The 27,992-nt window shown below is 45.5% G+C and overlaps 1 protein-coding gene across 6 annotated transcripts in view; it reads left to right on the plus strand.

Annotated features, from left to right (window-relative positions):
* Positions 1-27,992, plus strand: part of WDFY4 (WDFY family member 4) — a 280,103-nt gene that overhangs the window by 105,555 nt on the left and 146,556 nt on the right. For all 6 annotated transcript variants that reach the window (XM_027098510.1, XM_027098511.1, XM_027098514.1 and 3 more), the window contains 8 exons: positions 2,285-2,437; positions 6,512-6,585; positions 8,617-8,778; positions 9,388-9,479; positions 11,279-11,378; positions 13,297-13,502; positions 14,288-14,457; positions 16,571-16,696. In XM_027098510.1, the coding sequence (XP_026954311.1) occupies positions 2,285-2,437; positions 6,512-6,585; positions 8,617-8,778; positions 9,388-9,479; positions 11,279-11,378; positions 13,297-13,502; positions 14,288-14,457; positions 16,571-16,696 (1,083 nt within the window). The remainder of the gene's footprint in view (positions 1-2,284; positions 2,438-6,511; positions 6,586-8,616; positions 8,779-9,387; positions 9,480-11,278; positions 11,379-13,296; positions 13,503-14,287; positions 14,458-16,570; positions 16,697-27,992) is intronic.

Consider the following 27,992-nt stretch of genomic DNA (forward strand, 5'->3'; position numbering starts at 1 on the left):
TAATGCAGCAAACTAAGGACAGAGAAGTCCCTGTTGGACTTGGCACCTGGGAGTCACTAGTGACCTTTCTAAGGCAGGTGGGCAGGAAGAGGCAGCAACCAGCGGAAGGGGATTGAGAAGAGAATGTGAAGTGAGGATGTGGAGCCTGAGTGTGTTGATAGTGCTTTCTATTTTTTAAATTTTTTAAAATCTTTGGCTGTGTTGGGTCCTCATTGCTGCGCAACAGGCTTTCTCTAGTTGTGGCGGGCGGGGGCTACTCTTTGTGGCAGTGCGAGGGCTTCTCATTGTGGTGGCTTCTCTTGTTGTGGAGCACGAGCTCTAGGCACGCGAGCTTCAGTAGTTGCAGCACGCCACGAGGCCTCAGTAGTTGTGGCGCTCGGGCTCTAGGGTGTTCAGGCTTCAGCAGTTGTGGCTTGCAGGCTTAGTCGCTCCACGGCCTGTGGGATCTTCCCAGACCAGAGCTCGAACCCGTGTCCCCTGCATTGGTAGGCAGATTCTTAACCACTGCACCGCCAGAGAAGTCCGATAGTGCTTTCAAGAAGTTTACCTACAAAGAAGAGTAGAGAAATGGGGCCCAAACTAGAGGGATTAGGGTTCAAGGGAAGGTTATCTTTAAAAGGAGAACTACTAGGGCATATTTGTCAGGAAGAAAGTGACAGAAGAGAGAAGGATGGATGAAGCTAGGAGAGAAGAGCTATCCCAAGGAGCAGGCGAGGGGTGGGTCCCAGAGGCCAGGTGAAGAGAAACCCTGCTTGTGACAGGAAGGAATGCAGTGCGGGCATTTGTGGATCTGATGGTGGGGACATGAGAGTGTTCACGTCTGATGGGTTCTAAATTCTCAGCTGTGTACTGAGGCAGGTGGTGGAGGGTTGGGAGGCTGAAGGAGAGAGGAGAAGAGATGAGATCATCATCTTTAGGATGAGGAAAGCCAGCTTACTAAAAAAAGAGTTGGACTGCCAGGCCAAATTGAGTACTAATTTGACATTTGACACTATTAATGTAAAGTGAAACCAGTCAGCCTGAGTGACTTTTCTCAAGCAGCTTTCAGCCATCCTAATTATGTCCTGGTTGGGGAGTGGGGATATGCTGAAGAAGTGACTGGAACAGTCTGAAAAGATATTATTTTCTGATTACAATTGTCTCAGTCAGTTTGGGCTGCTATGACAGAATACTATAGACTGGATGGCTTATAAACAACAGAAATTAATTATCTCACAGTTCTGGAGACTGGGAAGTCCACGATCAGGGTGCCAGCATGGTCAGGTCGAGTGAGGACTCCCTTCCGGATTGCAGATGGCCAACTTCTCATTGTATCCTCACATGGCAGAGCAGAGAGAGGAAGAAAGCTCCCTTGTGCTCTTATAAGGGCACTAATCCCATCTGTGAGGGCTCCACCCTCATAACCTCATCTAATGCTAATTATATCCCAAAAGACCTGTCTCCAAATAGCATCATATTGGGGAATAGGGTTTCAAAATGTGAATTTGGGGAGGAACAGACATTCAGTTCATAACAACAAGTGAGACTTCCTAATGACACACTGGAAGAGTGTGTCTGAGAGGACAGGGAGAAGGGTGGACTGTGTCAGATACAGGCGTAGGGAATTGAGCTGTGGATGAGCTGAGCTGAGAATCCAGATGAAGTTGGTGAGAACCCAGATGCAAGTGGATGGCGGGTCAGCCTGACTTTTGTGTGACTGAGGTCAACAGAGACATGAGGCTAGGTGAGGTCCATCTCATTAGTCTCTGAGATGAGCGTGGGCCACTGGGATCCCAGTGCCTCCAACTCGGTATGGATGCTTGCGTGTTGCCAGTTTCCCAGGGCCTGGCACAGCAGAATGGCACGTCTGTTGGCAGCAGCCTGAAGTGAAGCTGATGTAACTGGGTTCGTGGGCCAGTGGTGGCTTCCTAGTGATATAGCAACATCTGTAGGATGGGTATGAATGTAGGATTCAGTAAAGGAAAATGAGAAGAATACTCAGAAATGTAGAAAGAAACCAGGAGAAGGTGGCATTCTGGAAATGTGTAAGATTCAGGAAGGAGCCGGGGGCCCACAGTGAGAGGTGAAGCCTCAAGTACAGAAAAGCAGACACTGGTGGGGAAGCAGCCCAGAAGTTGGTATATGTTTTCCTTCTGATAACAAGGGAATGGAAGAGGTAGCACGAGAGAGCGGAGCGCTTTCAGACTGGGCTGACCAAAGGTGCTGGTAGGAACAAGTGGGTGAGGGAGAAAGAGTGGTGACGATGCATTCATGAGTAAACTGCTTTGTGTTTTAACCTTTGCAGATAATGGCGTTTCTCCTGAGGAAAAAGACCTCTTTCCTAAACCATCGCATTTTTCAGCTGATCCTGTCTGTTGCCGGCACCGCAGAACTGGGCTTTGGGTCCTCTGCTATCACCAACATTGGTGTCTTCCAGCACATCCTCTGCAATTTCGAGGTAAACTGGAGACTGGTCACTAGCCCTAAAGGAACAGGTGTGTGATGGTACAGAAAGCCTGGAGCTTTCTCTAAACCCAGCAGGTCAGCTTCCTTGATGGTCAAGATGGTAGTGAGAGAGAAAACTGACAGGGCTTTGGATTTCAGAGGCCTTGTTTAATAATTAACTCCTACCACCAATGGGCTGTGTGGCCTCGGGCACGTCTCTTGACTTCTCTGAGTTTCAGTCTTCTCATGTGTGAAAGGGAGACCATCTCCTCTCCCTCACAGGCTGGAGTGGGAGCCAAATCAGATAGTATCTGGAAAAGGATTTTAAAAGTGTAAGCTTCCATATATAAGAAGGATTTTAAAACATACCAGTTCCTTTGGATGGTGCCTTGCTGGTTATAAATGTTCCTTTAAAGGGATGAGTGAGAGATGCTGAGGGCACACCTGAGGCTGAGTGAGGAGTCCTGCACAGACCTTTGGGTGGAGAGATCCATTCCCGAAGCATTGTTTGCTGAGTGCCTACTAGGGTCGGGTGCTGGTGTGTTCTGGAGACATGGTGATAACCATGATGAGGCCCTGCACGCAACAGTGGGGCCCAGGACACGACAGAGGTGGTGCTACAGTGTGCTGGGTGCCGGTGAGGGAGGCACAGGGCATCTGGGGAGTGGAAGGAGAGGACAGTCAGCTCAGCAGATCCGGGCTCTGGGGCTGAGTTTGACAGAATGTGTTCAATGGGGGAATCTTTCAGGTGGAGTGGGTGCTATTTGCTCACGTGTGGGGGTGAGAGCAACCATGGGGATTTGAGAGCAGGGGGCTTGGGGCACCTGTGGGGATGCTGTTGCAGGTAGAGGTGAGGCTGGAGGGGGAGGGAGAGAAGACAGCGGGGGATGGTAAGCTGCAGGGCGCACACTTTAGCCGGTACACACTGCAGTCCATGGAAGTATTTTAAAAACTGTTTATTTTAATTAAAAAATAATATGTGCTTGTTATAGAATATTTTAAACTACAGAAAAATGGAAGAAAAACTCCTCTTTCTGAGACCCAGATGACTGTTGTTAACTTTGAATGCATCCCTTTTTTTGTACTTTCTATGCATAATATATGTATTTTTTAAAAATCATAGTCATGATCATAGTGTAGGTATTATTTCTCCCAGCTTCTTTCATGAGCTAATCTTGATACCAGAACCAAAAAAGGATAGTATGGGAAATGAAAAAGTACAGGTCAATCTTACTCATAAATAAAAGCTACAAAAAACCTAAATGAAATACTATCTAATTGGACCAGGCCAGGATGAACACCCAAACCTGGATCTGCAGATAGATGCAAGGCTTGTGGGGGAATCCAGCGAGGCCTGCGATACGGGCTTCCTGTGCACAACGGGGAAGCAGATACGCACAAATGGCTTTACCACCCTGGTAAACAAGACGGCATGCCTTGGCAGCACTGCTGCCCCTTCCGAAATGCTGCGGCCGTGCTCGGGCAGCTTGGCTCCACATCGTTGCCATCAGCCCAGCCCAGGAATGACCCAAGCAGGAAGCCACCAGGCTCCGACTGCCTGTTCCTCCCTGAATAAACTTAGCCCTCAGCTGAGCCAGTGCTTTTTCACTGCGGTTAAGAAAATAGGCAACCAATAAAAACAAGCAACAAGATGCTAAAAAACCACACTAAAACAAAATGAAATGAAATAAAATTTTTAAAAGATCGGGAGGAGAGAATTTCAAAAAGAAGAAGAGTTTCCCCAGTGTCTGCCTACATCAGGTGAAGTAAGGGCAGGGCTGTGTGGGTTGTGTTTGGAGGTCACTGACGGGCCCAGTGAAGAGTAAATGGTGGGGTCAGACATGAGGTGAAGAGCAGGGAGGAGGCGGGAAGGAGACAGTCAGTGGGCTTTTGAAGAAGAAAAAGAGAGAGAAGAAAGTAGATGGAGGAGCGTTTCAGAACTTAGATAGGAGACTTGAGCAGTGAAAAAGGGGTGGTTAAAATACCAGTGTGAGAATCAAACTGACAGGACAAGTCCTTCAAGGAAAGGGAGGGTTTGGAGACCAGAGAGTGGGTTACGGGAGCAGGTGCGTGATCCTTGATGCTGGGTGTGCGGCAGGGAGGGACAGGAAGTTGAGAAGCTGGAAGGGACAGGAAGTCGAAGTCATGCGTGTCTTAGGCTTGTGGTCTCAGAAGAGGCCACCTCTTTCTGAGAGTGAGGTGGTCCCAGGGGTGGGGAGAGAACAGAATTTGATATTCGAACAAATTTAAGCCAGACATCTCAATGCAGTCTCTCGTACAGGGGTTATGTGACACAGGATGACAACCGCAGGATTCATTATGCATGTTTCCCAAAATTCAGACAGTTGGTATTATATAAAATAATTTCTAAAACAGCTAGGCAGCCTCAAATGTGCTGTGGCAACTTCTTATTGTTCTAAAGCTCTGGAAAAGGGAACGGGGGGAGGGGTATTGTTTCGTGGGAAGGGTAAGGGGTACCGCAGGGTTCCTGTCTTACTTTCTCAGCTCTTCCAGCTCCCGACACAGAGCCTGTTGTATCAGTTGCTCATGATTGCCTTCGTGAATGAACGAATGAATTCCAAGCATGCAAAGCTCTTGGCACCCTCTCGAGTATGTTGGGATGCCACGTCTGGCTACCCCTGCCTCCCTCCCACAGCAGCTCTCTTAGATGCAGCTGCCCCACCTCTGTGTGTCCTCGGCAGGGGCCGTGCTTACGGGAGCTGGAAGTCTGTCAGCCTGTTTCTGGCGTAAGAGTAATCCACTTAGCTTACTTTGGTTTACTTTGCATTCACTCTTTTAAAAAATGTCATGGATCCTTATTAAGTGCCCACTACATGGCACGTGTGATGCTGGGCCCTGGGGATTGGGGAGGGACAGTCTCTGCCTTCCTGATAAACTTATGTCCGCTGAGACTCTTCTGTTTTCCCCAGTAAGTAAAAGGATGGCGCCATGGCCACCGGCTTGGTTCAAGTGAGGTTGATTATTGACCCTCTGGGTCACTGTCTGCAGGAGATGCCTGTAGGGGAACACAGAGAGGAGGCAAGAGACTGGGCTTCATGGTCAGACTGCCCAGGCTTTGAAGTCAGTCTCTGCCAATTAAAAACAGTGGGGCACCAGACAAGTTACTCAGTCTCTCTGAGCCTCACTGTTCTTACCTACTAAATGCAGATGATGATATTGTTTTAGGACTTTGTATGATGCTTCTTGCCGCAGGCAAATGGTATCATTTGTAAGTGTGAGCTCTTTTTGCTGCTGTATGAGTGCACTCTTATAATCCTACATCTGAACCTTATAGATTCCGGGCCTTAGGAAATGTCAGCATTTAGATGAGAAATAGTAGAGCTCTCTAAAGGGAAGTAGAAATGAGGCATGAAGGCACACCATCACCTCTGCCCCAGAAGGATGGGGAGCAGCTGCATTTTGTTTACAATGAAGAAAGCAACCCGAGTGATAAAGTTCACTCTCAGAATCTCAGTGCATTTCACACCTGCATGTCACTTACAGTTCTGTTTACAGGAGATGGGAACATGGGCTGTGCTGCAGGTTCTGTAGATAGGGGAACTGAAGAAACTGCATGCACAAGTTGCTACAGCATAAAACCTGAGAGGTGGGACTCAGCTTCTAATTCCAGTCCTATCACTTGCGGGTGGTGAGGTACCTGTCACTCAGTGGTCTGTCTCAGCCTGTCTTTTCACATCTCTGAATTGGGAGCACTGGTATTTGCCTTGTAGGATCCAGTGAAAATGAGATGTTGTTTGGTGTGTGGACACAGCAGGTTGCAGGGCCCAGGGTGGGACACACGTAGGAGATGGTTAGTGCAGGTGTCCTTGGTTAGAATCTAGACCCACAGTGAAGCTCCAGAGAGCAGCAGAGATGGGGACGATAGGAATGGTGTTTGCACTTGCCCCTGGGGGAGGTGCCCTCTACTTTCTAGCTGTCAGGAGAGCTAGTCTGATTCCAGAGCTGGGAAGCTGTGTTAGTGATTCCAAGTCAGAGGAGACCACGCCCAGCACCGTACCTACTCACGTTGCCTGGAAACCCTTCTCTCCACACACCTTGGTTTCACTGTGTTCGTTCTGTCTTCTAGCTCTGGATGAATGCTGCGGACAACTTGGAGCTCTCCCTCTTTTCCCATCTTGTGGAAATCCTTCAATCACCAAGGTAAGCTGGGCTTTGGCAGCCTGGGGGTACAGTCAAAGGCTTCATGCCAAGAACAGGGACTGAGAGGACAGGACAGCCGGTGGTTCAGCAAGGGGGGGTTCCCTTCTCCCCTCCCAGAGCACTGGGTCCCCAGGTGGTAGCATGTCTGTCTTAGTCTGCACAGCTGCTATAATGAGAATACCGTAGACTGGGTGGCTTACAAATGGCAGAAATTGATTTCTCACAGTTCTGAAGGCTGGAAGTCTAAGGCCAAGGCTCTGGCAGATTCAGCGTCTGGTGGGGACCTACTTCCTGGTTCATAGTTGGCTGTCTTCTCACTACAACCTCACATGGCAGAAGGGGTGAGGGAACTCTCTGGGTCTCTTTTATAAGGGTGCTAGTCCCATTCATGAGGGCTCCACTCTCATAACCTAAGCATCTCTCAAAAGCCCCACCTCCAAATACCATCACACTGAGTGTCACTTTTTGAATTAGTCAGGGCTCTTTTGATTGCAAGTGGCAGAAATACGACTCAAACCAACTTAAGGAAGGAAGAAAGGGAGGGAAAAAAGGAAGGTGGAGAAAGGGGAAATTCATTGGCTCATACAATTGACAGAGGCAGAGCTTCACATGTTGTCTGGGTGATGCTCATATTACTTTATCTGAGATCTGTCCCTGGTCTCATCTGTGCTTTCTTCTGTGCTAACTTCATTCTGGCTGGGCATCCTCACAGCATGTCCTCTGCCCAGCACAGTCGGCAGACAGGGCTTCTTTTTCACTCGATAGTCCTAGCAATAGGATGGAGTCTCACGGGGCCATCTTGGGTCACGTGGCCAGGCAGCATGACTTCCCCTCTGGAGCGGGTGGAGGGGAGTTAGGAAGAGGTAATTCCCAAGGAAAACCAGGGATGAGAATATGGGAGAAGGGAGGCAGGGGTGCCAGCCTATCAATCCACCTCCTTCCTCACAAATAAAGCTGTTCACACACACCCCCACCTGCCTCCTCACGTGTCAGCTCTTCTGGAGATCATCAGGACCTCGGTGTTTTGAATGTATTTGCCGCCATCTTTTCATGCAGCCGTTCATGATGGCCTATCTATTATAAACGCACTCCATTCCATACCAGTTCTCAGTGCTAGAAGTTCAGAGAAGCACAAGGCATAGCCCTGTGGCGGAGGAATGCAGAAGAGCAGGCTACTCAGTGCTGTGATTCGAAAGAGCACAGAGGACAGTGGGGTCTCATAGGTGATGAATGCACATCTTCCCATTGAGCCCATGAGAGCAAGTCACACGCAGGACTGCGCTGGTTCTGCCTCTTTTGTGTATCAGAGATGTGGCACTCGGCAGAATTCAACACAGTAGTACTGAAAAGACAGTTCAAGAAGGAGCAGTCCACCCAGCCTCATTCTCCTCCACCTTTATTTTCTTTCTCACTTTCCACTTTCTTTCTGTACTTGTTGTTTTCTAAGAGACGGACACTCACCCTGGAAGCTGTTTTCTTTGGGGGAGTAGAATTTACTGGAAATTGTATTCGCGATTGTCCTAATGAGGGAGTGCAGAGGCTTGAATTCTGTCTCTCTCCCCCTTTGACTCTCAGCGGCGTGTTCATCCACTTTGTGGTTTGGGGTGGGCAGGAAGACGCGCACCCAGATGGGCTCGCGGAGGCCCGCGCTCCGGCTATTGGGAAGTGCTCCGTGGTCACACTCCAGTCTGCTCTCTTTGTTCTGAGTTTTCTGAGGCCAGCATTAGTTTTCCCTGAGGCTTGGAATTTAAAAGTCAATAGCTGGGGTTGTCTTTGAAGGCAGTTTTCAGGGGTGGGGGCGTGAGGGGGTGGAGGGGTGGAAGGGCACCGGGAGGCTCATCTCCAGCGACTCTGGCACTGGGCAGACGCGTATTCGATGGGTGTCTGACAGCGTTTTGACGAGTTGCCAAGAGCGCATTGCAGTCAGAGGGCCACGGAGCAAGCCCAGCCTGTGGAACCTTTTAGCAGAAACATAGCAAATTTGGTTCATTCCAGTAAAAGCTTTTACTGCCTCTCTCCTGGGCTCGCCAGGGAAGGACCCCGGAATGCTGAAGTTGCTCACCAGGCGCGGCTTATTCCCAAGCTCATCTTCCTCTTCAACGAGCCAGGCCTCGCCCCCTCCAAGATACCCACCATCATTGCCATCCTGGGCTGTCAGCTGAGGGGCCACTTCAGCCTCCAGGACTTGCACAGGTACTGCGCCAGGTCCCCAGGGGGAAGGGCAGAGCCTCGGGGCTGTTTAATGAGGGAACGTAGGCGCCAGCTCTCCCCTGACCGTGCTCAGCCCAGCAGCACTGGCCCTTCAATGCAGCAGCAGGTTCTATTTCCTTGGAACCTCCTAGGAGCTTCTCTGTTCAGGGCGGAGAGCTGAAAAAAGGGGTGGGTCTGCTAGACTCCCCAGCAGGGCTGTGTGTTCACTGCTCCCTGGTGCTCAGACACACCTCGTGTGCCAAGAACTCCAGAAATTCCGTGAGCACAGGCATCCTCACCGACCAACAACCCAACATGCCTGCCTTTTGCAGACTTCCCAAAGGATAGTGCCCTCTGGCAGGACATTTCACCTTTTCTGTCCTCATCACTGTTCGTTCTGTTGAGCTGGCAGAGCCAGAGCTAGCTGCTCTGATGAATCCTGACAGATCTGAGAAGTCTTTGGAAATATCCCATTGATCACAGAATAACACGATTCCCCTCAAACCCTCCCTTGAAGCCGCATTTAGGTGGATCACTGTAGAAAACCTTCAGGTGTGTTTAGGAGACGGGCTGAGCCCACATTTGAGCGTGTCCTTCTCTTTCTGTCTTAAGAATCGGGCTGTTTGTTGTGTACACCCTCAAGCCTTCATCGGTGAACGAGAGGCAGATCTGCGTGGATGGAGCCCCGGACCCCTCCGTGCCTGGTGAGAAGACCTTTCCCAGACGCCAGCCTGAAGGCAGCAAGACGACCCCCATGACGGCCCTGAGAGGAACATGCTGTGGGGCCATTGTGCATGCAAGGCTGAGGGGGAGGAGGGGGAAGGCACCCACAGCCGAGCTGTTGTTCCCACACGGTGGCTTATGAGGTCACAGCTCTATGATTATGGTCACGAATAAACGCAAATTGTATGTGCTTCCTTCACAACCTGGAATGGCTTCCAAGGCCTCCAGGATAATGCTCAGTTCCCTGTAGACCAGCAGGTGGGAGCCTTCATGCCCCAGCCCTTGCCTTGCTCCCCTGATGAGCCCCAGCTTCAACACTCTGAAGCACGTACACGTCCTAATGTGTGACGGTCCGCCCGTCCATCCATGCTCTGCAGGTGTTGTTCGCTCTGCAGGAATGCCTCCCTTGCCCCGCCCCCACCCCATCTCACCCTGCTAGACCAGCCGTTCCCAGTCCCACAAGCCAGGTTAAGTCATCTCTTCTTTGCTTCTAGAGCCCTTGCGTTTAATCTCATGCAAAGGTCTGTGATTTGTTTCTTTGAGTCTCTCTCTCCCTAACCAGACTCAGAACCGCAGCTACATCGTGTTCCAAATTCCCTCTGCTAGGGCAAATGTGAGGGGGACAACTACTGACTGCTTTGCCCTGGGCCCTCTGGATCTGCTGTGTCCAAGATGGGAGCCTCTGGCTGCACGTGGCCATTTAAATTTAAATTCTAATTAATCGAAATGAAATGCAATTAAAAATTCAGTTCATCAGTCACACTAGCCTTGTCCCAAGTGCTTGATAATCACGTGAGGCCAGTGGTTACTGCACTGGACAGGACAGATAGAGAACACTTTTACCGCAAAAGATTCTCTTAGATAGTGTTACTCAATCCAGATAAATTATCTCTTATCCTTAGATCAAGCCTGAAAAGTAGGAATTATTATTCCCATTTTACAGATGAGAAAACGGAGGCTCAGAGACATTAGGACCTTAATGAGAGATGGGGCCAGAATCCAAATAGAGGGGACTCTGACTCCGGTTCTCCAAGCTGCCTCATCAGTTCTATTTCTACAGCATGGTGGGTGTGCCCCAAATTGGTGGTAAAATAACTGGCTAACCAAGGGGTAAAATGAATGGATAATGAGACAACAGTGTACTGTTTCGTCAACCCTTCTTCTCATAGGGACTCCATGCTAAAACTTTTATCTCACTAAACATCTTCTATTAAGACAATATTTACATGGCCTTCAGGGTTATAATAACACTTCAGAAGTAAAGTTTCTTCTTCCGTTGGAACCATATACCTCTTGCTACAATTCAAGCTCTAATTTTAGTGCAACATAGACATGCCAGAGGTCTAGCCTAGAAACAGATTGAGAGCAGGAACTCAGATCAAGGATCACAATCTTCACTTCTTTGCCCCCAGTGCCTTGCATAATGCCCAGCATGTAGTAGGTGCTCAGGAAGTGTTGCAGCCTATGATAATTTAAAAAATTCCTCTACTGGAAGGAGAATTTGACCTTATCATTTTTAGGATTTTTTTTTTTTTTGGTGAGGGGTGGTGATTGGGGAGCATCAAAAACATCTCTAGTTAAAGGGAACTTTAGGAACATTTCCTGAAATTCTTTTTAAGCATTGCCTGGAAATCTAGAACTGAAAGCCAAAATTTCAAGTCCCATCCATGTCTCAACTCCTGGGAGAACTAAGCATTTGGTGAATACGATTGCTTACTGCAGCAAATATTATGTCTCTTTACATCTGTTTTTTCTCAAATCTGAATTTTCTTTTTTGTAGCTGGAAGTCAAACATCTGGAAAGACAATCTGGCTCAGAAACCAGTTGCTGGAGATGCTGCTCAGTGTAATATCTTCTTCCCGACTTCATCTGTCCTCTGAGTAAGTAGCTCCAGAAAGAGTGATTTGGCATGAGGCTGCTTCATACAGAGTGCGTATTAAAACCTTTTCTTAATGAAACGTTTAGCATCTCTGAGTTGGTTTTCTGCACTAGTCAGAAAGAAAATTATATTTTCTCCACCCAATAATGCAGACCTTGCCCTAAGATATTCTGATGCAAATGTTAAATGGGCATGAGTAACTCAAAACAGATTTGGTGTAATTACAATAAACGCTTTTTGTCACCATTGCTATAGTGTCATTGTTATTGTTTTGGCAGTTGTGATAATTACCGATTTTGATGTCCTATACTTGGCAGACAATAGAATGGAGAAATGGTTAGCCTAAATAACATCTATCAAGGAAAAGGTTTGCCAAATTCTTCTGCTATTTACTGTCATTTAGTTATTTTTCCAAGTTGGAAAAAGAAGTATCTGCCTTCAGTTAACTTTCAAAAACAAAGCGTAATCATAAAATTCCATTAACTCTCTCCGACTGCCTGCTTTATCTGAGCTCTGGAGTCATTAATTCAAGAACTGTTTGTTGAGTGCCTCCTGTGTGCCAGACGCCGTTCCTCCCTCTGAAAACGCAGTGCTGAGTAGGACAGTCTGGATCCTTATTACTCTCACTGAGTTGACATTTTAGTGTGTATGTGTGTTTGGGGCAGGGAAGAATCAGGGTGGGGAGTTACCCCTCAGTAAAACGGCCTTTCAGATAGTGCTTCAAAAGTCTTTACGTGTCTAAAATCAAAGCATGGTAGAACTGGAAGATACCTTTTCACTTTTTTGAAAAGGAATGTAGTGTAGTGCTTAAGCACCTGGGCTCTGACAGCTAGACCTCCAGGGTTCAAATGCCAGCTCTGTCCCCCAGGCACCTCGGGGAGGTTACCTAAGCCTGCCCTCTATGCCTCTCTTCTACTCATCTCTATGAGGATTAAGGTAGTAGCTGCCGTAGATGGAAATGAATATGTGGATAGCTCTGAACATGGTGCCTGGGATACTATAAATACTCCATCAGCTAACCACCATCACCATCACCACCACCATTCTCATTACCATCATCATCACTACCACCAGCATCCTCCTCCTCCTCATCATCATAATGAAGGAAGATGACCAGAGCTCATCAAGAGCTCTGCCAAAGCCATCCAATTAGCAAACGGAGACATGACTAGAAGAGAAGATGGTCTCTTGACTCCTAGTCCTAGTGGCCACGCCCTCACCATGCCTCATCTGGCAGCACGTGCTGAGAACTCTGCCCAGCCAGGATGGATCCCTCCCTGGCTCGCACGGGGCTGAGGCCTTTGCTGAACCATTGCCCCTGAGGATTGGCTTCCCATCTCCCTGCCCTCCCTCTCCCTCTAGCAAGTCTGTATTCTCTAGACTCATCGTTTTAAAATTCATTTTTGAAAGTGACAGTTAAACATGTATTTTTTTTGTCTAAGCCAATAAAGGTGCATAAATATTGGACTATTCCATTTAGATTAGTTTTGAACAATGTGTTTAAAAAGGGAGTTCAGTAACCATTATGTGTTTTATGTGACTGCATTGATGTAATTAGATGGGTGGCCATTCAGACACTGTGTAGGCAGGAATATTAGTGAGTAGGGCTATCAAAGGGCCTGCATATTTTTACAGCTATTGGTACATAGTTTCCAACTGCTTTCAAAAGCTTTGGCCAACTTACACTTCAGCCATTAACAGGCAAATTCATCTATTTCACAGCAACCTTGCCAGCATTTTATTTTACCGATCTTTTAAAATGTAGCATGTACTTTGCTAAGTGATATCCAGATATTAAACTTAACTCGCCCTTTCTAGGTGACTAGTGAAGCTGAACGTTATTTGAATTTTCTGGACATGTCCTTTGCTTATGGGCTGAGAGGTAATTTTAGCATTTATTGACCCCCTTCCCCCCGCAGGACAAAGGAAGAGGTGTTTCTGAACCTGGGGCCCGATTGGTTCCTGCTGTTCGTGCAGGGCCATGTGCACCCCAGCACAGTGGTGCTGGGATTGAAGCTGCTGCTGCACTTTTTGTCAAACCCCTCCCTCCGTGGGCGATTTAAAGATGGCCTGTCTGCGGGGTCCTGGGTGGAACGCAGCTCTGAGGGCGTGGACATCATGATGGGTGAGTGTGTGGTCATCTCCAGGAGGCAGGGTGCCTCCTGTGGTCTGTGAGTGAGGACCTGCCAGGACTTGCTTGGGGCTTTCACAGCTCTGTGCTGTAGGATCACCTTGACCCTGACCCCTTCCCTCCCATCAGCCCCAGCCCCCTCTGACTTCCTCTTTAGGATCCCACCATGGCCTCACTGCTCTTCAGATGCTGGGGGTTTCTTCCCGTTCCTCAAAGCCTCCTTAGCTCTTTCCCTCTTCCTGGGATGCTTCCCCCACCCTCAGTACCAGCATGGCTCTCCTGTTTGATGGGGATTCATCCTTCAGTTCTTGATTCAAATGTTACTTCCTCTAGGAAAGTCCCGTATGGATTAGGGCACCTCTGTTATACTCTCTCTTTTTTTTTATAGTGCTTATCATCGTTTATACATATTTACCTAGGTATTTAATTCTGTAAAGTCTGTCCCTCCCACCACATTGTAAGTAGTTGATAAAGGCCTGGGGTTCTGTATATTTTGTCAAAACACTATGTTCTTATTGCGTAATACAAAGAGGTCTTGTTGCCTCTAAGGTGGTAGGCACCAAATAAGCATCTGATTTTGAACGAATGAATGAGCATGTCAGGAATAGGAAAAATTCTTGTTGAGCACTTTCTTGTGCTCCAGTATGTATGACATATATTTCCATCTGGCATCTCTGTGGGATGGGTGGGTGGTAGGGGATTCCTTTCTGCACCCACCTTGACCAGAAGCAACAGCAATTTTTCTCAGTTGGATTTTGTGCCCCTCTCCCTGATAATAGATAACCTGAAGAGCCACCCTCCCACGCCTGACCAGAGCCCCTGCCTGCTTCCTGGGTTCCAAGTCTTGAGTGACTTTCTGGCCCACCATGTTCATATTCCGGAAGTCTACCTCATCGTGTCCACCTTCTTCCTACAAACACCACTTACAGAGCTGATGGACGGGCCCAAAGTAGGTTCTTGGGGTTCCTGGGATGGAGTGACACACTTGGCTTTCTGATTCTGTATGACCAAGGCAGGTCCCTAAGACTCCCCCCACTTCCTCCATGTTTTCCAGCTTTCGTCCTGACCCACTTCCTTCCCTAGCAGTCCCCACCCCTGGCTACCTTTTCAAATACCCTTCACTTCTTCAGCCTCTGCCTCTCATGTCCCTCCCAGCAGGTCTCTGTTTTTATCAGTTCCTCTTTGAAGTCTTTCTCCTTCTGGGCACAGCTAGAGAAATCACACGATGGCGGGGGCAACATGGGGAGGTGAATTGCTCCCATAACAGACATAGAACCTCAGTTTATGTCCTCCAAAGAAACATGTCCCTTTACCTTAGTAATGCCCCTGCTATTCCCCTGCGCTCTAGCGTGACCCTTACATGCCCGAGCCTTCTGGCCCGCAGACGCCCTTTGCTCAGATGACTTATGTCATGGTAGGAGTAGAGGCCCCCATGAAGGGGGCACTGCCTCAGGACCCCACCCTCCACCACTTGTATATTCCATGACCCTCTTGATCACCTTCTCTCCACTGTTGCTGGAAGAGCAGCTATTCAGGGCTGGTCTGGATTCCTTCCACTCCTTTCCCGAGTGACCTCACCCCTTATTATCCCTTCTTCTGTATTTTCGGCATGTCTTTCTACTGACTCTTGCCTCATAGACCGTAAGTATGATAAATTATGTCCCACCTAAAACCAGAAGCTGCCCCCTTGACTCACACTCTTGACCAGCTCCTGTCCTGTTTATCACTCTCCTATTTTTCCTTGGCCAATTTTCTCCAAAGAGGAGTCTACACCCACTGTATATACCCTCTCACCAGCCTCTCGTTCACTAACTCACCGACCTGAACCAAATCCAAGGCTTCACTGGCTCCTGTTCCTGTGGGATCACGTTCAGAGTCCCCCAGCCAGCATCAGACCCTTCCTGATCGGACGTCTCACTTGTCTGCCCAGCCCAGCTTCCTTTCTCGATGGCCCTTTGTGCTGTGATCCTCCTGAGTCACCTCCCCAGTAAGACCAGCTGCTTTGTCCTTGCCTGCCCTGGGCCTTTAATGAGCCCTTTCTCCCGCCATCACCTGCCTGGAACGGTGTCTTCCCTCAATTCTCAGCTCAGATGCCACCTCCTGCTTAGACTCCCTAGACAACAGGAACCATTCCTCTTTGGGCCTCATCATGCATTCGCCCTTGCCTCATATGGCACCAGCACATTTACATCTGCTTCTCTCCTTAGATACCGAGCACCTCAAAAATACACCCCGCCTCTTACTCACCTTCCTGGGCACCTGACAGACAGACTCAGAAATTGGTCTTTGCTCTTGATAGAGTTGAGTTAAACTGCACTGAATTGACATGGGTGGAGGGGCACCTCTTTGCAAACAGAGGGCTGAAAAATTCACCTCTCGTACACCCTTATATTTGACCTATCTCAATCTTGGTATATGCTGCTAGTATTAGAGATCACACTTCAAAATAAAGTTCTTAATATGCTGTGCTAAGTTAATCAAAACCCTATATTTTTATTTTTCCAAGACTGTATTGCAGGAAACAAACATTTGCTGAATGTCAGGACCCGTGATAGATGTTTTACATATTTTATTTTCCTTGATATTTATAGCAATCCCATGGGGCAGATAATGTAATTTTCATTACACAGAGAAGGAAACTGAACTGCCAAGAGGCTGAATAGCTTGTGTAAGCCCAGTTTTTAAAGAGGCAAAGCCAGATCATCGTGCTTGTCAACCCCATGTTCTCTCTGTTGCACTCTGCAGTTGCCCTAAAGCCTTTGAATTTGTCACATTTTCTATAATCTCATTTATAAAAATTCATTAAAATTGATTGGGAGATTGAGTATTTGTGATGTCAGACCAAAAGAACTAAATTTCGATACAAGTTGCTGGTGGGTCTTCAGCTCCATCTTGGAGGTGTGCATTTCCCTTATACCCCGTTAGTGGGCTGAAGCTCCCTGAATGGGCCAGCCACCTGGGCTGTTACTGGGGCCCCTGGGAAATGCCGTGTGCTGGCTGGAAAGCCGGGCCCCTTGCTGCGTAGCCACAGGTCTCTTTACATCCCTTGCCTCCTCTTTCAGGACAGCCTGGATGCCATGCTTCAGTGGCTCTTGCATAAACACCACAGGGAAGAAGTCCTCCGGGCTGGGCTGTGCACTGAAGGTGCCCTGCTGCTCCTGGAGATGCTGAAAGCCACCATGAGCCAGGTGAGACCCATTCCCCACATGCCGAGAGGGGGCTCTGAAGGGAAGACAAGCTCAGAAAAGTCAACCTTGATTTTTCCCAGCAGCTTCCCAGTAGTGCTGATAATTTGCAGGTATTATTCAGAAATCTCGATAGAAGAGGCAAGGTGATAACTTAGGTGCTCACTGGGAAGCCCAACCTAGTTGTCCCCAGTGCAGTTTATGGGCTCTTGCCAGGAGACACCTGTTTTCCATTTGTTTAAACATTTGACTTTCTTCACTGGGAGATTTAACGACTCCAGTCAAAGGGAACATTTCTGAGCAACTGCTTTAAATCGGGAGCTTCAGGGACCCTGTGGAGGGGGAAAAGGGGTCTCTGCCCTCAAGGAGCTCACCTGTACCGGGACAGGTGGGCCTCTCGAGTGAGGGACCCATGCGGTAGAGAGACCTGTCTTAGAGAAGACAGATGCCCACCTGCTACAGACATGACATGGAGAGCCTTTGATTCAGGCCTTCAAGGCCCACCCTGAATGACATGGCCCACCTTGAATGACATGGCCAAACTGATGAAGATTTCATAGTTGAGTTCTTTTGCGTTTATTATCACTGAAATTGATAGCATTTTCATATGCTTATTAACCATATCTATTTATTTTACCGTGAATTGCATGTTTCACCTTTTGCCAACTTTTCTGTGTGTATGTTGATAATGCTTGGAAAGTATAGGTCAAACTTTTTGCTCTTTTGAAAAACAGGAATGTACTTAATTTTTATTAAATACTCTTTTAGCATATAATTAGATGATCAGATGGGTTTTTCTTTTAAACATTTACCTCTGATGAATTATATCAATAGATTTCCTTGCATTCTTGCAAAGATCTCACTTTGTCACTCTGTTCTTATTCATTTAGCATACTTCCTTATTCTGCTTGTAAATATTTAATGTATGATTCTGCATTCATATTTATAAGTGATATTATGTTGTGGTTTTCTTTATGTTATATGTTGTCAGGTTTTGATATCAGCATTATGCTAGCTTTACTAAAAAAAGACTTCTCTCCTTTCTTTTTATTCAAGGTGATGTTAAATCCATGACTCATATTATTTAAATTGTTCCTATGAAACTTCTTGGGCCTGAATTTTTCCCATTATTGCCTTGCTTAGGCTTTTAAATGTCTCCTTCACCTAGTTTAGGTAATTGGTAGTTTTAAAAATCTTCCCATTTATTCAGTTTTCACGAATGGTCTCCTTTAATTCATTTAATTTTCTGTGTGATTACTTCCCTCTTCTTCTTAATATGTAAGTCCATGCTCTCTCTTCACTTCACCCATTACTTAAGGAGCTGAGGACTTGTGGATTTGTAAAGAACCAACTTCGGATATATTTATCATTCCCCTCATTTTTTTCTGGCTAGTTCTAAAATTTTGATATTTGACGTCTTAATTTTTTGTTGTTTTCTAGAGTTTCTGTGATTGCAGATTTAAAGACCTTTTTGATTCATCTTTTTCAGTGCCATGTAGTTGAATTTTTTGTTTTCTTTTATTGTTGTTATTCATTTCCAGTTTAGTTTTGTCCTAGTCAGGACATGTGATCTTCACATTTTCCATCTTTGGGAAACTTATTCATGGCTCCCTTGTAGACCTAATGTGCAACTGATGTGGGGATGCCTGAAAAAAATGCATATTTTCTGTTTGCACCATAGAGAGTTTTTACCTTTTTAAATCAATGTTATTTAGAAAGAGCAAACCAAGGGAATAACATGAAAGCATTTAAAGTAAAGAAAATACATAGTATGCTGAGGGAAGTAAGAAAATAAGGCCAAACATTTACTTTATAATAGCAAACATAAAATGGTTAACTGTCATATAACAGACGTGACCCTTAAACTGGGTCAAAAAACAAGACCCAGTCTTCTGAAATGTAACAAACATATAACAAAAGCAAAGTCACTGGAAGATTATTTTGGTTCAGTGAAGATATCTGCCTTGAAAGAATCATTTACCAAATATGGTAGACAAGCATCAAAATCTAAAAGGCAAAACTGGAAGGATAAGAGAAAAAGGTCAGAAATATAATTGTAGTGAATAATGCTAACATATCTTTCTCAAACAGTTTATTTTATTTTGCTTGGAACTTTACTTCGTTTGCTATTATTCCCTTGCACAGTGTAACCATAGATTTGTTTGCCTGTTCTTGAACTTAATATCAATGGAATCCTATAGTATGTACTCTTTTGCTTCTGGCTTCTTTCACTCATCATTATGTATGCTGGTAGTTCATTCTTTTTTTTTTTTAAAAAACATCTCTATTGGAGTATAATTGCTTTACAATGTTGTGATAATTTCTGCTGTATAACAAAGTGAATCATCTATATGTATACACATATCCCGATATCCCCTCCCTCTTGCGTCTCCCTCCCACCCTCCCTATCCCACCCCTCTAGGTGGTCACAAAGCACAGAGCTGATCTCCCTGTGCTATGTGGCTGCTTCCCACTAGCTATCTATTTTACATTTGGTAGTGTATATATGTCAATGCCACTCTCTCACATTGTCCCAGCTTCCCCTTCCCCTTCCCCGTGTCCTCAAGTCCATTCTCTACACTTGGGTCTTTATTTCTGTCCTGCCCCTAGGTTCTTCAGAACCTTTTTTTTTAGATTCCATATATATGTGTTAGCATATTGTATTTGTTTTTCTCTTTCTGACGTAGTTCACTCTGTATGACGGACTCTATGTCCATCCACCTCACTACAAATAACTCAATTTCATTTCTTTTTATGGCTGAGTAATATTCCATTGTATATATGTGCCTCTTCTTTATCCATTCATCTGTCGATGGACACTTAGGTTACTTCCATGTCCTGGCTATTGTAAATAGTGCTGCAATGAACGTTGTGCTACATGACTCTTTTTGAATGATGGTTTACTCAGGGTGTATGCCCAGTAGTGGGATTGCTGGGTCATATGGTAGTTCTATTTTTTGTTTTTAAGGAACCTCCGTACTGTTCTCCATAGGGGCTGTATCAATTTACATTCCCACCAGCAGTGCAAGAAGGTTCCCTTTTCTCCACACCCTCTCCAGCATTGACTGTTTGTAGATTTTTTGATGATGGACATTCTGACCGGTGTGAGATGATACCTCATTGTAGTTTTAATTTGCATTTCTCTAATGATTAGTGATGTTGAGCATCCTTTTGTGTGCTTTTTGGCAATCTGTATATCTTTGTTGGAAAATGTCTATTCAGGTCTTCTGCCCATTTTTGGATTGGGTTCTTTGTTTTTTTGATATTGAGCTGCATGAGCTGCTTGTATATTTTGGAGATGAATCCTTTGTCAGTTTCTTCATTTGCAAATACTTTCTCCCATTCTGAGGGTTGTCTTTTCATCTTCTTTATGGTTTCCTTTGCTGGGCACAAGCTTTTAAGTTTCAGTAGGTCCCATTTGTTTTATTTTCGTTTTTATTTCCATTTCTCTAGGAGGTGAGTCAAAAAGGATCTTGCTGTGATTTATGTCATGGAGTGTTCTGCCTATGTTTCCTCTAAGGGTTTTATAGTGTCTGGCCTTACATTTAGGTCTTTAATCCATTTTGAATTGATTTTTGTGTATGGTGTTAGGGAGTGTTCTATTTTCATTCTTTTACATATAACTGTCAAGTTTTCCCAGCACCACTTATTGAAGAGGCTGTCTTTTCTCCATTGTATATTCTTGCCTCCTTTTTCAAAGATAAGGTGACCATATGTTCATGGGTTTATCTCTGGGCTTTCTATCCTGTTCCATTGGTCTATATTTCTGTTTTTGTGCCACTACCATACTGCCTTGATTACTGTGGCTTTGTGGTATGGTCTGAAGTCAGAGCGCCTGATTCCTCCAGCTCCGTTTTTCTTTCTCAAGATTGCTTTGGCTATTTGGGGTCTTTTTTGTTTCCATACAAACTGTGAAATTTTTATTCTAGTTCTGTGAAAAATGCCATTGGTAGTTTGATAGGGATTGCATTGAATCTGTAGATTGCTTTGGGTAGTAGAGTCATTTTCACAATGTTGTTTCTTCCAATCCAAGAACTTGGTATATCTCTCCATCTGTTTGTATCATCTTTAACTTCTTTCATCAGTTTCTTATAGTTTTCTGCATACAGGTCTTTTGTCTCCTTAGGTAGGTTTATTCTTAGCTATTTTATTCTTTTTGTTGCAATGGGAAATGGGAGTGTTTCCTTAATTTCTCTTTCAGATTTTTCAGCATTAGTGTATAGGAATGCAAGAGATTTCTGTGCATTGATTTTGTATCCTGCTACTTTACCAAATTCATTGATTAGCTGTAGTAGTTTTCTGGTATCATCTTTAGGAGTCTCTATGTATAGTATCATGTCATCTGCAAACAGTGACAGTTTTACTTCTTCTTTGCCGTTTTGGATTCCTTTTGTTTCTTTTTCTTCTCTGATTGCCGTGGCTAAAACTTCCAAAACTATGTTGAATAATAATGGTGAGAGTGGGCAACCTTGTCTTGTTCCTGATCTTAGTGAAAATGGTTTCAGTTTTTCACCATTGAGAACAATGTTGTCTGTGGGTTTGTCATATATGGCCTTTATTATGTTGAGGTAAGTTCCCTCTATGCCTACTTTCTGCAGGGTTTTTATCATAAATGGGTGTTGAATTTTGTCGAAGGCTTTTTCTGCATCTATTGAGATGATCATATGGGTTTTTTTTTTCTTGTGGTACGCGGGCCTCTCACTGTTGTGGCCTCTCCCATTGCGGAGCTCAGGCTCTGGATGTGCAGACTCAACGGCCATGGCTCATGGGCCTAGCTGCTCCGCGGCATGTGGAATCTTCCCTGGACCAGGGCACAAACCCATGTCCCCTGCATCGGCAGGTGGACTCTCAACCACTGTGCCACCAGGGAAGCCTGATCATATGGTTTTAATCCTTCAGTTTGTTAATCTGGTGTATCACATTGATTGATTTGTGCATATTGAAGAATCCTTGCGTTCCTGGGATAAACCCCACTTGATCATGGTGTATGATCCTTTTCATGTGCTGTTGAATTCTGTTTGCTAGTGTTTTGTTGTGGATTTTTGCGTCTATGTTCATCAGTGATATTGGCCTGTAGTTTTCTTTTTTTTGTGACGTCTTTATCTGGTTTTGGTATCAAGGTGATGGTGGCCTCGTAGAATGAGTTTGGGAAGTGTTCTTCCCTCTGCTATATTTTGGAAGAGTTTGAGAAGGATAGGTGTTAGCTCTTCTCTAAATGTTTGATAAAATTCACCCGTGAAGCCAAATGGTCCTGGGCTTTTGTTTGTTGGAAGATTTTTAATCACAGTTTCAATTTCAGTGCTTGGGATTGGTCTGTTTATAATTTCTTTCTCCTTGGTTCAGTCTCGGAAGGTTGTGCTTTTCTAAGAATTTGTCCATTTCTTCCAGGTTGTCCATTTTATTGGCATGGAGTTGCTTGTAGTAATCTCTCATGATCTTTTGTATTTCTGCAGTGTCAGTTGTTACTTCTCCTTTTTCATTTCTAATTCTGTTGATTTGAGTCTTTTCCCTTTTTTTTTTTGATGAGTCTGGCTAATGGTTTATCAATTTTTTTATCTTGAGAGAGAAGAACCAACTTTTAGTTTTATTGATCTTTGCTGTTGTGTCCTTCATTTATTTCTGATGTGATTTTTATGATTTCTTTCCTTCTGCTCACTTTGGGTTTTTTTTTTCTTCTTTCTCTAATTGCTTTAGGTGTAAGTTTATGTAATTTAGCTGAGATTTTTATTGTTTCTTGTGGTAGGCTTGTATTGCTATAAACTTCCTTCTTAGAACTGCTTTTGCTGCATCCCATAGGTTTTGGATCGTTGTGTTTTTGTTGTCATTTGTCTTTAGGTATTTTTTGATTTCCTCTTTGATTTCTTCAGTGATCTCTCAGTTATTTAGTAGTGTATTGTTTAGCCTCCATGTGTTTGTATTTTTTACAGCTTTGTTTCTGTAATTGATATCTAGTCTCATAGCGTTGTGGTCAGAAAAGATACTTGATACAATTTCAGTTTTCTTAAATTTGCCAAGGCTTGATTTGTGACCAAAGATATGATCTATCCTGGAGAATGCTGCATGAGCACTTGAGAAAATTGTGTATTCTGTTGTTTTTGGATGGAATGTCCTATAAATATCAATTAAGTCCATCTTGTTTAATGCATATTTAAAGCTTGTGTTTCCTTATTATTTTCATTTTGGATGATTTGTCCTTTGGTGAAAGTGGGGTGTTAAAGTCCGCTACTATGATTGTGTTACTGTGGATTTCCCCTTTTATGGCTGTTAGCCTTTGCCTTATGTATTGAGGTGCTCCTATGTTGGGTGCATAAATATTTGCAATTGTTATATCTTCTTCTTGGATTGATCCCTTGATCATTATGTAGTGTCCTTCTTTGTCTCTTGTAATAGTCTTTATTGTAAAGTCTATTTTGTCTGATAGGAGAATTGCTATTCCAGCTTTCTTTTGATTTCCATTTTCATGGAATATCTTTTTCCATCCCCTCACTTTCAGTCTGTGTGTGTCCCTAGGTCTGAAGTGGATCTCTTGCAGATAGCATATATATGGGTCTTGTTTTTGTATCCATTCAGCTAGTCTGTGTCTCTTGGTTGGAGCATTTAATCCATTTACATTCAAGGTAGTTATCGATATGTATGTTCCTATTACCATTTTCTTAATTGTTTTGGGTTTGTTGTTGTAGGTCTTTTCCTTCACTTGTTTTTCCTTCCTAGAGAAGTTCCTTTAGCATTTGTTGTAAATCTGGTTTGGTGGTGCTGAATTCTCTTAGCTTTTTCTTGTCTGTAAAGTTTTTAATTTCTCCATTGAATCTGAATGAGATCCTTGCTGGGTAGAGTAATCTTGGTTGCAGGTTTTTCCCTTTCATTACGTTAAATATGTCCTGCCACTCCGTTCTGGCTTGCAGAGTTTCTGCTGAAAGATCAGCTGTTAATCTTATGGAGATTCCCTTGTATGTTATTTTTGGCTTTTCCCTTGCTGCTTTTAATATTTTTTCCTTTGTATTTAATTTTTGATAGATTAGTATGTGTCTTGGTGTGTTTCTACTTGGACTTATCCTGTATGGGACTTTCTGTGCTTCCTGGACTTGATTGACTATTTCCTTTCCCATATTAGGGAAGTTTTCAACTATAATCTCTTCAAATATTTTCTCAGTCCCTTTCTTTTTCTCTTCTTCTTCTGGGACCTCTATAATTCGAATGTTGGTGCATTTAATGTCCCAGAGGTCTCTGAGACTATCCTCAATTCTTTTCACTCTTTTTTCTTTATTCTGCTCTGTGGTAGTTATTTCCACTATTTTATCCTCCAGGTCACTTATCCGTTCTTCTGCCTCAGTTATTCTGCTACTGATTCCTTCTAGAGAATTTTAAATTTTATTTATTGTGTTGTTCATCATTGTTTGCTCTTTAGTTCTTGTAGGTCCTTGTTAAACGTTTCTTGTATTTTCTCCTTTCTGTTTCCAAGATTTTGGATCATCTTTACTGTCATTACTCTGAATTCTTTTTCAGGTAGACTGCCTATTTCCTCTTCATTTGTTTGGTCTGGTGGATTTTTATCTTGCTCCTTCATCTGCCGCATATTTCTCTGTCTTCTCATTTTGCTTAACTTACTGTGTTTGGGGTCTCCTTTTCACAGGCTGCAGGTTTGTAGTTCCCATTGTTTTTGGTGTTTGCCCCCAGTGGGTTATGTTGGTTCAGTGGGCTGTGTAGGCTTCCTGGGGGCGGGGACTGGTGCCTGTGTTCTGGTGGATGAGGCTGGATCTTGTCTTTCTGGTGGGCAGGACCGTGTCCAGTGGTGTGTTTTGGGGTGTCTATGAACTTATGATTTTAGGCAGGGTTTCTGCTAATGGGTGGGGTTGTGTTCCTGTCTTGCTAGTTGTTTGGCATGGGGTGTCCAGCACTGGAGCTTGCTGGATGTTGAGTGCAGCTGGGTCTTAGCATCGAGACGGAGATCTCTGGGAGAGCGCTCGCTGATTGATATTACGTGGGGCCGGGAGGTCTCCTGTGGTCCTGTGTCCTGAACTTGGCTCTCCCACCTCAGAGGCTCAGGCCTGACACCTGGCTGGAGCACCAAGACCCTGTCAGCCACATGGCTCAGAAGAGAAAGGAGAAAAAAAAAGGAAGAAAAATAAATAAAATAAAATTATTAAAATAAAAAATTATTATTAAAATAAAAAAATTAAAAAGTAATTTAAAAAAAGCACAGCAACCAAACCAATAAAGAAATCCACCAAGGATAACAAGCAATAAAAACTATACTAAGATAAACATAAAAATCAGTAACTAGTCTGTCACATACAGCAAACCCCAAGTCTACAGTTGCTCCCAAAGTCCACCTCCTCATTTGGGGATGATTCATTGTCTATTCAGGTATTCCACAGATGCAGGGTACATCAAGTTGATTGTGGAGATTTAATCTGCTGCTCCTGAGGCTGCTGGGAGAGATTCCCCTTTCTCTTCTTTGCTCGCACAGCTCCTGGGGTTCAGCTTTGGATTTGGCCCCGCCTCTGCGTGTAGGTCGCCTGAGGGCGTCTGTTCTTTGCCCAGACAGGAGGGGGTTAAAGGAGCAGCTGATTAGGGGGCTCTGGCTCACTCAGGCTGGGGGGAGGGAGGGGTACGGAATGCAGGGTGAGCCTGCGGTGGCACAGGCCAGAGTGACGTTGCAACAGCCCGAGGCGCGGTGTGTGTTCTCCCAGGGAAGTTGTCCCTGGATCACAGGACCCTGGCAGTGGCGGGCTGCACAGGCTTCCGGGAGGAGAGGTGTGGAGCGTGACCTGTGCTCACACACAGGCTTCTTGGTAGCGGCAGCAGCAGCCTTAGCGTCTCATGCCCTTCTCTGGGGTCCGCGCTGTTAGCCACGACTTGCTCCTGTCTCTAGAGCTCGTTTAGGTGGAGCTCTGAATCCCCTCTCCTCGCGCGCCCCGAAACAATGGTCTCTGGATTCTTAGGCAGTTCCAGACTTTATCCCAGACTCCCTCCCGGCTAGCTGTGGCACACTAGCCCCCTTCAGGCTGTGTTCACACAGCCAACCCCAGTCCTCTCCCTGGGATCTGACCTCTGAAGCCGAAGCCTCAGCTCCCAGCTCCCACCCGCCCCAGCGGGTGAGCACACAAGCCTCTCAGGCTGGCGAGTGCCGGTCAGCACCAATCCTGCGGGAATGTCTCTGCTTTGCCCTCTGCACCCCTGTTGCTGCGCTCTCTGTGACTCCGAAGCTTCCCCTCCGCCCACTCCCCGTTTCCACCAGTAAAGGGGCTTCCTAGTGTGTGGAAGCTTTTCCTCCTTCACAGCTCCCTCCCAGAGGTGCAGGTCCCCTCCTGCGCCTGTTCTTTTGCCTCTGTTTTTTCTTTTATTTTTTGTCCTACCCAGGTACGTGGGGAGTTTCTTGCCTTTTGGCAAGTCTGAGGTCTTCTGCCAGCATTCAGTAGGTGTTTTGTAGGAGTTGTTCCACATATATATATGTATTTTTGATGTATTTGTGGCAAGGAAGGTGATCTCCATGTCTTACTCCCCCACCATCTTGGTTCATTCTTTTTTATTGTTCAGTAGTATTTTATTGTGATCATGGATCACTATTTATATATTCATTCTGGGTTGTTTCCGTTTGGAAATATTATGAATAAAGCTGCTATGTACCTATCTTCTGGCGGACATACATACTTCTTTCCGTAGGAAACATACGCAGGGTGAAGTTGTGGGTTATAATCTTTACACATGATTTGTTTCAGTAGATGTTGCCAAATAGTTCTCCAAAGTGAAGTGCCAGTTTACACTCACCAGCTCTTATTCTGGGAAGGTTCTAGTTGCTCCTGGTCCTTGTCAATTTTTAACATTGTCGTCTTGTAGATGTTAGCGATTCTGCCATGTGCACCTATCCTTGGGAGCAGACAGCATTCTCTCCCTTGTGCAAATGTAGACATTGAAGCTGTGGAGGTTAACTCACTCAGGCCAGGGTCACAGAGCGAGGGCACGGTGGAGGCCACGTGTGTCCAGCATTAGCATTTCATTCCAGGGCACTACCTTGCCTAAGGACCTTCAGGGGATGTCTGTTTCTTCGTATATCAAATCCAAATTCTTCCAAAAGTCCAAGTCCTCTATATCTGACCTCATCTCCCAGCTTCCTCTGTATTTACCCTGTGCTAATCACTGTGAAAATAGGCCTGAAGCACTAAAATGTCTCACTTAATGCTCATGACAGTCTTATGAAACAGGTCATATTATGATCCTTGTTTTGCAGAGTTGGGACTGGAGGTGTAGGGGGATTAAGAAAGTGGTGCAAAACCACACTGTTAGTAAGCAGCGGAGGCAGCATTCAAGCCAGGCCTACTAGCTCCAGAAGAAGCTCTCTGAACTCTGACTCTGGTCCTCCCTCTAAATCTAACATCGTGCTGTATGAACCTGGTGGAGAAGCCAGGTGCAGGTGGCTTCAGAGGAGGTTTCCTCTGCCTGCCTGCTCAGCTCATACCAAACCCTCACAGGATCTCGGAGATGAGATTTTACACCTCTCTCTAGTTGTCCCATACGTATTGCCTTTCTTTCTTCAATTAGGTTTGAGTTTTCTAGAATGAGGCTTGGTTCCAGACATTTGGTACCTATTTGGTAAACAGGACATGCGAACTCATGCACATAGGGCCAGGACTCGAGGCAGGCTGGTTGGGAAATGGGGAAGCCGCGGTGGGAGGGGCTGGGGATGAGGAGCTGGCAAGAGGAAGACCCGACGTCCACCTGTAACGTCCACAGCAGTAGAGGCTGAGGGTCATTCAGTCTAGTTGTTGGCGTGGCTACGTAGGGACTGACCCTGATATTAAGGTTGCTCAATTTTCAAGTTCCAGGCTGTCCATCCAGGACAGAGAAGGACCTCAGGCAGCAGCTGGACACACAGAGGCTAGAGTTAGTGTCCAGAAAGAGTGACTGGCCACAGCTGGTTAAGGGAGCTGGGCTCCAGCAGGGCGCCGGTGTGCAGCCACGATGGAGGCTCAGCCATGTGGCCAAGACCAGGTTATGGTTTGAGGCAGATGGGTGCCTGGGTCCCCTCAGGGTACTGGGTATCACTTCAGTGCAACATGATCTATTCCAGAGCCCTGGCTGGTGGGGAAGGGGCTCCTCAAGCCCTGCAGCCTTGGACAGGGTTTGTCCAGGCTCTGTAACTGGGAGCATTAGCACTGAGCTGGGGAAGGCTGGCGTCAACCCTAATTGGCAAGTTCCTTGAGCACAGAGGCCATGTCACACCTCATAGAGGCAGTATGGGGAAGGCAGTCAGACGTTATAACCAGGTTGCCTGGGTTCAACTCCTGGCTCTGCCCCTTAT

This window comes from Aethalodelphis obliquidens, unplaced genomic scaffold (genome assembly GCF_003676395.1).
Source record: "Aethalodelphis obliquidens isolate GAN/ISIS:26980383/991018 unplaced genomic scaffold, ASM367639v1 scaffold124, whole genome shotgun sequence".
Taxonomy (NCBI): Eukaryota; Metazoa; Chordata; class Mammalia; order Artiodactyla; family Delphinidae; genus Aethalodelphis; species Aethalodelphis obliquidens.